This window comes from Vulpes lagopus, chromosome 5, assembly GCF_018345385.1.
Source record: "Vulpes lagopus strain Blue_001 chromosome 5, ASM1834538v1, whole genome shotgun sequence".
NCBI classification, from domain to species: Eukaryota; Metazoa; Chordata; class Mammalia; order Carnivora; family Canidae; genus Vulpes; species Vulpes lagopus.
In genome coordinates, this window is record NC_054828.1 from 57,125,262 (window position 1) to 57,137,456 (window position 12,195).

The 12,195-nt window shown below is 42.9% G+C and overlaps 1 protein-coding gene across 4 annotated transcripts in view; it reads left to right on the plus strand.

The window, feature by feature from the left end:
* The window catches only part of PTPRR (protein tyrosine phosphatase receptor type R), a 235,325-nt gene extending 223,130 nt beyond the window's left edge, over positions 1-12,195 (plus strand). For all 4 annotated transcript variants that reach the window (XM_041757500.1, XM_041757503.1, XM_041757502.1 and 1 more), the window contains one exon: positions 11,971-12,195. In XM_041757500.1, coding sequence (XP_041613434.1) covers positions 11,971-12,064 — 94 coding nt within the window. In that variant the 3' untranslated portion in view covers positions 12,065-12,195. The remainder of the gene's footprint in view (positions 1-11,970) is intronic.

Sequence of the window (12,195 nt, forward strand, 5' to 3'; positions counted from 1 at the left end):
CTTAACCCTTTAGTTTAAACAAGGCGGTCTGTACTTTCCAGCTGGAGGAGGGGAGCGAGAGAGAATGTGGCTCCATGCGTGAGGAATACACCCCAAACGTAGGTTTTGATGGAAAGGACTTAAAGAGAGGGTGCCGGAAGTGGCGCCCACCTGAGGCCCTGTGGTGAAGACTGGTGGGGAGCCGTGGCCAGGGCGCAGGTGAGGGCAGGGAGACCAAGCACAAGAGCCAGCAAGGGATCCCCTGGGCAAGATCAGCTACCACGGCCCAGTGCAATTCGAAACTGGGGGCCCTACGTGAAGAAAAATTATCAAATACTTCAAGAAGGTGACAGCAGAGCGTCAAGCCAGGTGCTGGGTCTTCCCAGCAGAGTGGGGGGCTGGTGTGACCCAGCAGGTCACAGGCCCATGAAGCTGACCCTGAGCTGGGATGTTTCTAGGATGAGTGTTTGGATATGGGCCTGACCCCTGTGTCCTGTGTCCTGTGGAGCAGTCACCAAGTCTCTGCCTAGCGCGGTGCTCCTAGATCACGTACACATTCCTTCATTCATTCACTCATTCATTCAACAAACATTTACCAAACACTTACTACTGGGCATCAGGCCCCGAGGCATAGAAGGCATAGAAGGATGGATTCCTCAACAGACTTTTCCAGACTGCGCTTCTCAAGGCACAACATAATTATGAAGTAAACTATGAGCGCCTGCCCAACACCGGACCCTCTTGGACTGTATTCAGGCAAAAATAAATACGTAACTTAAAGTAGGCTCCCAACTAAGTTTGAGCTTTATGCTATATCTCTTAGAAGCCCTCTCCACCTGGATACTCACAGCAAGGATGAGAATCTTAAGGAACCTGGGTAGTCCCCCCAACCCAGAAACCCATTGAACTTCCTGTAAGCTCTCCATCATATTTATTCGACCATACAAACTTTCCCCAAAGTCTATCTAAACGGGAGGAAAAGAGATTGTAAATAATACATATAAACTGTTGTATCAAGAGGTGTGGTGGTGAAGAGAAGACTGGGGATGGCGTCGGGATTTGAGCGTGTGGTTGGGGACCACTAAAACGTTGCCACCCGGCTGAGTGTAGTAATTATGGGGTGCGGAAGACAGAGCCCACAACTGAGGAGCTGGTATTTCGTATGCTGCCGAGTACCAGCCCCACGGATTTCCCTCATCCTTTCACGCTCTCTTTAATAATGGCCTCTGCCCATGAGTGATCCAAGGCTGCACACTTTGCATCTTTTTTAAAATAGTTTGCCCTCCACCACTTCTCTCTGCTTCCTCTGAGGAGTCCGAGGCAGGGCTAACAGCAAAGAAGAAAGGCCAGTGGTTTAGATACTTGAAGTGGGCCTGTTCCGTGAGTGGTAAGTCAAGAGTTGGAGCGTTGAGCAGGATCAAAAACTTGACTCCAAGTAATAATATTAATAAATTACAGCACCTGATTATTGTTATTCAGCATGACAAAGGCAGGCAATTTGTACTCAGATCACCAATCTGCATTTTAGCAATAAATTCCAATGGTCTGGTTTAGAGATGAGTGTTATGCTGAATGGATGTTTCCATTGTAACAACAATGACAAAGCCATTTGGTGGATTCCTCGTTCTCTGGCAAGATGTTATTTTTATTGGCTTTAGGGCAACTTCTATTAATAGAGGCTACAGTTCTCACTGCAGATTCATGAGTCTGTGATTCTCTTTTTAATAATACTTTTGAGCATATTTTGAACTAAATTAGGATTTCTTTTTTTTTCCAAGGAGGAGTTCAAATTCAGTGCAAGGCACCCACAAGTGTTTTATTTAGAAGTGCATTAGTGATTCCTTCACTCCCATAGCTCTCATTTTTAATTAGAAGATGAAGTAGGTAGCAGGCAGTTGGGACCAAGCAACTGGCTGGTAGGACTAGGAAGCAGGCAGCCACTAGAGTATAAGGTGCTGGAGGTCACTGGACCAGAGGTCAGCAGGCTTGGAGCCAATCCTGGCTGTGCCTTAATACCATGTGTGACCCCTTGTCCATTCTAGGCCTTTCCGCCTACATGTATAAAAGGAGACATGGGACATGTCAGTGGTCCCCCACCCTATTCTGATTTGAAGATCCTCTTTTTTAAGAGTAAAATATTTCATGAACTTCAACTTGATAACTGGATTTTGAAACCCTTAATGCTTATAAATTAATTTTCGTTCTGTGACTCCAAACAGCACCTACATGCATTGGAAAATTAGTGATGCATATGCATGTGTGTTGATTTGGTCTACTGATAGTGTTGGGAGCACAAGTGGATTCAAGGACCCGTCCAATAAGATGCCGTCTCCATCTTGGGATTCAGTGATTGGGAAGTAACCACCCAGCCCACTAAACCTCCTCTTAGCTATTGTGTTCTTTGAGTCTTTGAACCTTTATTTCTGTAGAGAACAATAGAATGGCAATAACAGACAAAACACTTGCCAGACACCTACTAGGAAAGGGATGGTTTAAAAGATTTCTTTTAAATATTATACAAGTCTCTCATGCTTCAGGGGGAATCCAAAAACTAAAAGGAGCAAATGATGTATCCAAAGTCAGAAAACGAATTTTGACTGCCTGTTTGGTTTTGTTTTTTTTTTAACATTCTGATCTAAATTTCCAGTTTTTCTCTAATTAGATTGTCTAAATTCTGATTAGAAACACTGTTGTTTTCTGGAGTGGGAGACTGAATTGAGTTACACACAGATTGAAAGGAAGTTCACATTCTAGTCCTGCCTTTGACAATGACCCTGAACTAATTGCTGTATAAACCAGGGAAAATTGTTTATCTCTGATGGGTTTCAGTTTAGATTATTATTAATATCTGAACATGATAGATATGATGAGCTTTCAATTGGCCAGCATGATGAAAAGGGATATTTTGTTCAATCATGTTTTCCTGCTAATGGAAGGTTGCTATACATACATAGGTCAACAATTTTCAAGAATTATGGGGGAAAAAAACCAGGGCCCATAACATTGGCACTAAACTGAACCCAGTATAATCATGTTTTATCACTTAGGCCTTCCATACCTGGCTTAAACTATGTAATTTTTTTATATATATAATTGATTTATTCCTTTGAACGAGAGACCATGCACAGTGGGGAGGGGCAAAGGGAGAGGGACAGAGAGTCTTTTGGGGGGGGGGGGGACAGAGAGTCTTAAGAGACTCTGCACTGAGCAAGGAGCCTGACATGGGGCTCGATCTCATGACCCTGAAATCATGCCCTGAGCCAAAACCAAAAATCAGACTCTTAACCCACTGAGACCCCCATGGACCCCTTAAATCTTCTAATCTTCAATACCACCGCATTGTTCTGACTATACCATCTAATCGATAACTCTAGTTGCTGTTAAAGCTAAACCAACTAGCTTTTACCATACTTAGCTCCTACTACAAAAGATTCATTTAGGCTTCTGTGTGCCTGGGTTTTGCAGTATGAGATAGTGACAGAACGTCATTTATACACTGAATATGAGAGAGACACCTGTCCCTTTGAAAAATAATAGTAATCCGTCATAATAAAAATGGCCCAGAAGACTCAAAAATTGCCTCCCATGCACGAAGAGGATGACTAAAGAACAACATGTGGCCGTCAGAAGACATCTAGGCAGGGATGAAAGGAATGTGTTCCCTTGCAGGTTGACCTCAGACAACTTCTTCCCATGATATTTCTTTTAATCTCATTTGGCGTCTTTGGACACTGGAAGAACTCGAAAACAGAATTTGGGAAGTAAAGCACATAAAATACTATGCAGTCCCAAGGCCTTTTTCTTTCCTTTTTTCTTTTTTTTTTCTTCCCCAGAAACAGGAAACAATCTGTCTAATCCTCCTTTTAGAGAGTCAGTGGTGAAATCTGCTGTTGTCTTTGTACATCCTTACCTTGGAGGCCTAAATTGGAATGACATCCAAAGACCTTGCTTGTGGCTTCCCAGACAGGATAGAAAAGTGCTTCCAGTGTGCGTCATATCATTGTTTAAATGTTTTGATTAATCACTCTAGTGTGGTGATTTCTCTCTCTCTCTCTCTCTCTCTCTTTAACTATAAGAATCCAAGAAGAGGTATATATAAGCCATCAGTTTTCCAGGCCAATAGGCATCCCCAAAGTATGCTTTGTTCCCAAAACTTGTTTAAAATAATTCCAAAGCTAAAATTTCCACCTGTTCGTATAACTTTTATTAACCGTACCCTTACATTTATCCATGTCTCTCTGCATTCCAACTCACTGCAAAACTCCCCTTAATTAGTGAATTTCAAAGATCTCATTTGAAGATCAGAAATAGAACATTTTGGTTTACTTCTTTTAAGGAAACTTAAAAATGAAGCCCCAGAAAAAGATAATGGACTTATTTACTTGACATCACAGTTCCTGAGACCATAATAAGAGGTACTCTTATAAAAACAGATTATGCCAAATGAATCTCCCGAGCGGTTGCCAGGACAACCTTTTCCTTCTTCTCGGCTTGGAATTAATTGAGTGTTAACCTGGGTATTTAGAAGAAAATTGATTAATTTTCGGGTGGGGTGGAAATGGAATTCAAGATATGCTAGAGTATTGAAGTATGATTGGATCATCATTGCATCCATGCTGGCTTTTATGCCCCACAAATACTTTGGAACACAGCTATTCCAGAGAAAGTGTCTTTGTTCAGAATACCTGGTCAGAATGAATCAGAACATGTATATTTAAATTTTCCCTCCTTGCTATGACATTTGTATAAAGACATGGGGAAAACCTTTGTTCAAGACACCTGAGTTACAGCAGCAAACATTAGCCTGGCTTGACTCACGCCCAAGCTGTCGAAGCTTTACCCCTGAGGCACATTAACGTCCACACCTTTTGTTCTAAATTTACTGTACCAAACTTTACCGAAAGAATTCCAGATTCAAAAATAATAAAAAGCCAAGGAGCGTAAGTTCCATTGTGAGCCCAGAAGTGAGTCACCACTGTAGAATTTCTTCTGTCTACTGATTAGACCGGATACGGGCTGGGCGGTGCAGCAGGAAAGGCTGTTGCTCTCTGTATGTGTGAGTTAATAGTCACAAAAGGTCACAATTTTAACATGTTAAAAACCAAATCTCTCTCCTGGGCATCTGGAGGGCTTTTTTCAACACACCCTCCCAGTAGCCAAGGGGAAAAAACGACATTTCTTTTCCTTCTAACCTGAGTCTAGCCCCAGCTGACACAAGCTACGTGCTTCCCGGCATGGAAACAGAAGACACTGATTTTTGTGTTTGGTCGGGCTAATGGGATATGAGATATCTGACATTTCTAGAAGGGTGGCATATCTGAATCCTCTCTGGCCTGGCCAAATACGGTGGTCATAGTCTGTGGCCACAAAGGGATCAGAGCCATGCAGCCAGCACCACTTCTGTAATGAAAGGAATGGCTTTCCTCCGTGGCCTAGAAACAGGCATAATTAGGGTAAACAGCTTATCACCCCAACCAAAGCACTTCTGTCAGTGAAGGGTGGCTTTATTAATAATTACGCAGGACAACCAGCGTGAACCAGGACTGACTGTCCCAAGCCAACCAGATGTATGATCATCCTGGTGTTGTGTTAACTAAACACTTACCGAAAGAGTATGTAGTATGTATTTAGTGCTCACTCATCAACAGTCACTGTGCTAAACATTTTATGAATTCTGTCATTTCAATCTTGCAACTTTGGGGAACCTGGGTGGCTCAGTTGGTTAACTGTCAAACGACTCTTGATTTGGGCTCAGGTCATGATCTCAGAGTCCTGAGTCCGGCTCCACCCTGAGCATGGAGCCTGCTTCTCCTTCTCCCTCTGCCCCTCCCCACTTATGTAAGCACACTCTCTTCTCTCTTTAAAATTAAAAAAAAAAATTAAAATCTTGCAAAACTTGCAACTTTAGCAGGTAAATACTATTTGCCAGGCCAGTGGTTTTCAAATTTTTTGTGTGTGAGTAATGAGAAACAAAATAATGGGAAGACAGAGTCTTCCACAGAACACCAACTTGGAAAAACCAACCAAAAAATAAATAAAATAGGGTCACCTGGGTGGCTCCGTCGGTTAAGCATCTGAGTCTTGATTTCAGCTCAGGTCATGAGCTCAGGGTTATGGGATTGAGCCCTGAGGTGGGCTCCAAGCTCTGTGGGGCATCTGCTTGAGATTCTCTCTCTCTCTCTCTCTCTCTGGCCTTCTTCCCTCCTCTCAGCCCCCTCCTCAGGCTGCCCACACATGCACATACACTCATGGCTCTCTCTCTCTCAAATAATAAATAAATAAATCTTTAAAGATAAATAAAATAAGATAGGCACAACTGCCTTGGTCAAAACTGGGATCAGGAGCTAGTTCTAAAACCCAACCTCCTCCACCCTGCTGTGGCCCCTGTGGCACCACCCAAGGCAGAACTGTGGGCTTTTAAGAATTCTGGGGCAGCCCAGGTGGTTCAGCAGTTTAGTGCTGCCTTCAGCCCAAGGTGTGATCCTGGAGACCCGGGATTGAGTCCCACATCAGGTTCCCTGCATGGAGCCTGCTTCTCCCTCTGCCTGTGTCTCTGCCTCTCTCATAAATAAATAAATAAATAAATAAATAAATAAATAAATAAATAAAATCTTTAAAAAAAGAAAAAAAGAATTCTGTGAAGAGCCTTTTGTCTAGACATTGATAGGGTCTGACTCATTTAATCCTCACAATGGCGAGGTTTGTCATTAGTGTCATTTTATAAGTGAGGAAACCCCAGCTGGGAAGAATTAAATGATGTGTCCACACTCACGTAGGGAGTAGGTTCAAAAGCAAGGATTCAAACTTGAATCTGTCAGATACCAAGCCCACTTCTTTCCATGACATCACATGCCTCTCCTGTAACCGACTCGTAGGCCAGTTAATATTTAAAAACGTACTTGGATCTTTTGACCTAGGCTTGCCCCACCAGGGCAATATTGTGTCCTCTTCCGGGTGTGTACTTAGTTCTCCAAGGCCTTCAGGGCCCCCATCCTGGAGCCCCCCGCCCCCAGCAGTCCTGTTCAACCAGATAGTGCAGGCGTAACAAGAACGATAACAGTGGCCAGCTGTATGGTATCTGTATGTGTTCTGCTCTGTACTAAGCATTCTACATGGATGGTCCCATTTCTTTCTCACAGCAGTGCTCTGAGGTAGGCACCGTTATATTACTATCTCACCATTTTGCAGGTGAGAAAACTGTACTGCATAGATTGTGTAGTCAGATAAAGCAGCTAGTAAGCATTGGAGAAGGGATTCGTCTTGACAGCAGTGTATGGTGTCTTTTTCTCCCTTAACCCACTTTGGTCACTACTGGTGATGAACCTGACACCTTGGCATCCCCAACCTTTCAGAGCCACAATCACTCTTACAACTAACTGGGTCCCCTTGCCCTGTACTTTTGTCCCCCCACTCTTTTTTGATAAACTAATCCCTATTGGGCAGTAGGTATGGAATAAGTATATCTTGTTTCTTTTTGATCTGAGAAGTCTGGAACTCTGGGAAACAGCTTTGTACTTAAAGGGTATTCCCTGAGAGAGGCGATGCATTGAGTAATGGTGGCCCATCTATGTTGGACCCCATAGGCCTTCTCCACTGAAGCGTCATCTTGATCAGCATGCAAATCTTTTAAAATCAGCCTTAGTTGAATTTAAACTATGATCTACTGGCAGTCAAAGATTATCTTAGTGCCTATTCTTTAAAAAGGATTTGGATGATGGTTTTTATTTTTTTATTTCTTTAAAATTCTATTTATTTATTTAACAAAGAGAGAGAGAGAGAGAACACAAGCAGGAGGAATGGCAGGCAGAGGGAGAGAGAGAAGCAGACTCTCCATTGAGCAGAGAGCCCAACATGGGGCTCCATCCCGGGACCCTGGGACCATGACCTGAACTGAAAGCAGATACTTAACCGACTGAGTCCCCCAGGAGCCTCTGGTTGATGGTTTCTAAAGTAATAAAAAGAACATCCTGTCTCTTACCTTCAAAGACCAGCTTGTGTTACCAACTTTACATCAGTGATAGAGGTCTGGAATTCAGCAAGTCCGTGGAGTCTGGTCTGACCTGAAGGGTACCTAGGGACCAAGGCAGAGCAATCCTGAAGGATGAATTATTACAAGGGTCTCCTGAAGGTTCCATATAATCTAGTATTATTCATTTATTCTATAACTGAATTTTGCCTACAGGCATTTTATTAGCTTCTTGAGTATATTTTTACTATGTCCAGGCTATAAAAAGACTGTGTAAACTGCATGGAGATCCTAAATTTTAAGTTCTTACGAAGACCAACAGAGTATTCTATATACCAATATATGGAATTAGACATTTATTAAATATTTTCAGAGATGATTATGACGATGTCCTGAATTTGAACCAGACTCCACTGAATGAATGCATCCTGTAATGCCGTTTGCCTTCTTGTAGCCCAGAGTTTATCTGCTTTCATATGACATGAAAATAGCGTGGCCCAGGTAATCTACATGACTTGTATTTACTTAGGACTAGTAGGTGCTTTTCACTATTGCATATATGAGAAGCTGTGACATCATGCCTACCCTTAAAGGATCTACATCCTAGTTGGAAACAGTTTTGGAAGGGAGTAGACAGTATATAACATGATATCAAATTACTTATAATAAAGACTTCACCTTGGCCCTGTCTTTTTCTGCTCCATTATAAATGACAGCCAAAAAGTAAAGCATGCTTGTTCAAATATCTGGAAGACACTGGGAGTGAGAAATAAAAAGCTAATATACTGAATGATAGAAGTCATGGTAACAGGGGCGCCTGGGTGGCTCAGTCAGTTGAGTGTCTGCCCTCGGCTCAAGTCATGATCCCGGGGTCTTAGGATGGAGCTCAGGCTTTCAGCTCAGCGGGGAGCCTGCTTCTCCCTCTCCCTCTACGTGTCACTCCCCCTGCTTGTGCTCTCTCTCTCTCTCTCTGTCAAATAAGTAAATCAAATCATAAGGAAGAAGAAGAAAAAAAAGAACTTTGTGCTGAAACCAAGTTGAAATTCATAAGAATGAATAGAGAGTCCTGCATTTAGTTTCCAAAATTCAATAGGTTAAGTACCGGATGAGAGTGAACTGTCATTGTCACACTCCAAAAATCAATCAATCAATCAATTAATCAATCCTGTAGACATTTTCATCAGTCCAAACCCTCACTCAATATCCTAAAATGCTTGCTGGGCACTGGGCTCCGGGCGGGCACCGTGATATCTTATCATCTGACATACCTACAGATGCAAACCCGTTGGCCTAAAACATGCAGCTCAAAGGAGAAAATATTCCCACTGACTAGACCTTGTCGGGAGTAGACACAACACTCCAAGAAGGTCATCTTTGATAAAATAGAAGAGGGAGACTAGATTGGTGAGTGACCGGGAAGCCAAGCTTTATAGAAATATGGAGGACCACAGGATGTTTAGTCTAGAGAAGAAAAGATTATAGGACTTTGATGGTTGTTTTCCAGCATTTAGAGAGCTATTGTGTGACTAGAAGAGAAGCCTTTAGACGTTTTTTTTTTGGGGGGGGGGCGGTTATTTCAGTTCAACCAATGGGGTGAAATTTACAAGGAGTAGATTCATTTTGATCTCCTCAGAAGCTTTCCTGCAGCTTTGGGAAAGGCTGCTTCTTACGATACCTCGCCTCCCCACGGAGCATCGCAACAGAAACTAGCTGGCCATCTGCTATGTAGACTGCTCCCTTCTGGAAAGGCTACATTGTGCCAGCGATTGGCATAAGTGATCTCTGAGGATCCCTCTGATGCCTCTTCTTTCCAAATTAGGTGGAAAATAATGTGATTTCTCATACACCTTCCCTAAGCTTTCAGACCTATAAGAATTTTGCTAGCCTCTACAGCTAATCAGTTTGTTTCCCCATCGTCCCCATCTTTGCTGGCTGAAACAGCCTTGAGGGAGTTAACAGAATGTCAGAGAAGATATACCAGGCAAGAGAGTATACCACTGACCCAGCTGGGGTAGCATGGGTATGAAAAGTTGGACTGTGGCTTTGTTCATTCACCACTTGGACACATAAATACCAAAGCTCACCAGAAAAGACCCCTAAATAAATAAATAAATAAATAAATAAATAAATAAATAAATAAAATGGAAGAGTTTACCTCCAAGTGAAGTAAATGGTGAGGAAGTTCATAGACCAGCCCAGGAGATGGAGCACATATAAGGCTCCATGTATCCCTGGCAGTTCAAGGGGGAAACCTAATGGTTCTCTGAGCTATGCAAGGTCAGGTAAAGGGAAGTACCTCTCTCAGCAACGTTGAGCTGCCCTAATATTTACCGTGGGTGGATCTCTTCAGATTCCCAGTTGGCCTCTTTTGGACATCAGTTATGGTTTCAGGTGTGCCCAGATGCTACCATATAGCTAAGAAGGAGATTTGCCACATCCTCACTTTGCCATTTGTGTTGTCAACGTATGACCAAAGAACCCATTAGCTGGAAAGTTGCCTTCAATACGACAAAGAATGTATAGTTTTGGGAGGAAAGACTAATGAATTCTTTGGCCGTTAAGTTGCCGTCTCCAAAATTTACCTTTTATTTCTTGCCAAATACAGCATTTTGGCATCACGTCAATCTTAGTCTGATTTAGGAGGATGAAATTTTACTAATGTAACATCTCTGCTTAGTTTAGAAGGATGAAGGCTTAATAGCTTCATATCTTCTTAGCTTATGTTTATAGAGGTCGGCAAATAAACAGAGCTGCAAGCTCAGTCCTAGTTATTACCATTAATATTACCATTAGTTACCTCTGAATCCTAGAACGTTCTCACTGTATCCCAATCCTAGATTGACATTTACCACTGAATAGCACTTTAAATAAATAGTCAGTAAAATAACTACTACAGTAAAGGAAATTATCAACTTTTCACGTGTGTGGGCCCTGCTCCCTGAAATCATGTCGCAGTGAAGCAATCTGTCCTATTTTTAAGTTGCAGCGCTTGCATGGTCTAGAAATAATCATTGGGAATGGTTAACAACAACCGCTAGGGAGACCTGGCTAAAACCTAATCTCAAAATGAGGTGTCTCATCGCACAGTTGTAGAGGCTTCTGACAGCAAGGCAGTGATTCAGTGTGCAGGAATAAGTGACATTGAGACCGCTCTCCGGAGCTCTGCCAAGTAAAGGACCTATTATTATAAAGAGCAAACTGTGACACAGCTACCCTATCCATACACGTATAACAAGAAGTAGTCTTCCACTAATCCAGTAACAAAAGGTACCACTGAATCACTAGTGATGGTGATGATGACCACAAAGGGAGGAAGGAGCAAGAGCCAATTCCCTTTTCCCCCCATCATTTAAGGGCCCACCCACTACCATGTTTAGACACCCACCATACCACACCCACAGACTCTGGTGGTTTCCCCAGCACATGCTCAGTAGACCAGTCCAGGATAGTGCATTTGTGCAAAGAGCAACACTTCACGGTTGAGTTTTGTTCGGTGAACCTTCTTCAATTTTAATCCAAGTGCATAAACTTTTGACCATGAGATGAATGATAAGGCACCTGAGAGGTGGTACTAACACTGCAGCTCCCTGCACAATGGGTGCTGTCATGATCCCACTTTAACAGAGGAGGAAACTGAACCAGAAAAGTTTTTAAGGAACTTGCCCATGATCCCACAGCCAAGAGTTGGTATGAGAGGGATTTCCACTCAGACAGCATGGGTGGTTCCAAAGTCTAAGTATTTAACCAATAGGCAGTACTGCCTCCCCCGTAATCATATGTAGGTAAAATTCATCAAGTGCCCAGTGATTACTGGGCCCTGTGTTAATCCCCTTTATCTACAGCAGCCCACTAAGCCCACCCATTGGGTCATTTGGATGCAGGTAAGAGGCATAAAACAAAAGAATCACCGGGTCGACTGTTCCGGGTCCCCGGCATAATAACACTCTAGCCTGGATGTGGTCTCTGTTACTTAAGACTGCAGCACGTTCGCAGTAAGAAGTTACTGTATTATCTCTTCCTTGTAGAGGTGGAATGGTCCAAACTAGTGAGCAGTATGAATTTGTGCATCACGCTCTGTGCCTGTATGAGAGCAGACTTTCGGCAGAGACTGTCCAGTGATTCTCTGAAGATTTACCAGACCCTCGAGTTCTGGGGATGGTTAACCAATTACCCACGTGAGGCTCTTCTGGAAAGAGCTTCCTGCAATGGAAGGAAAGCCAAGCCAAGCCGAAGCCAAGCCGTGGCATGGA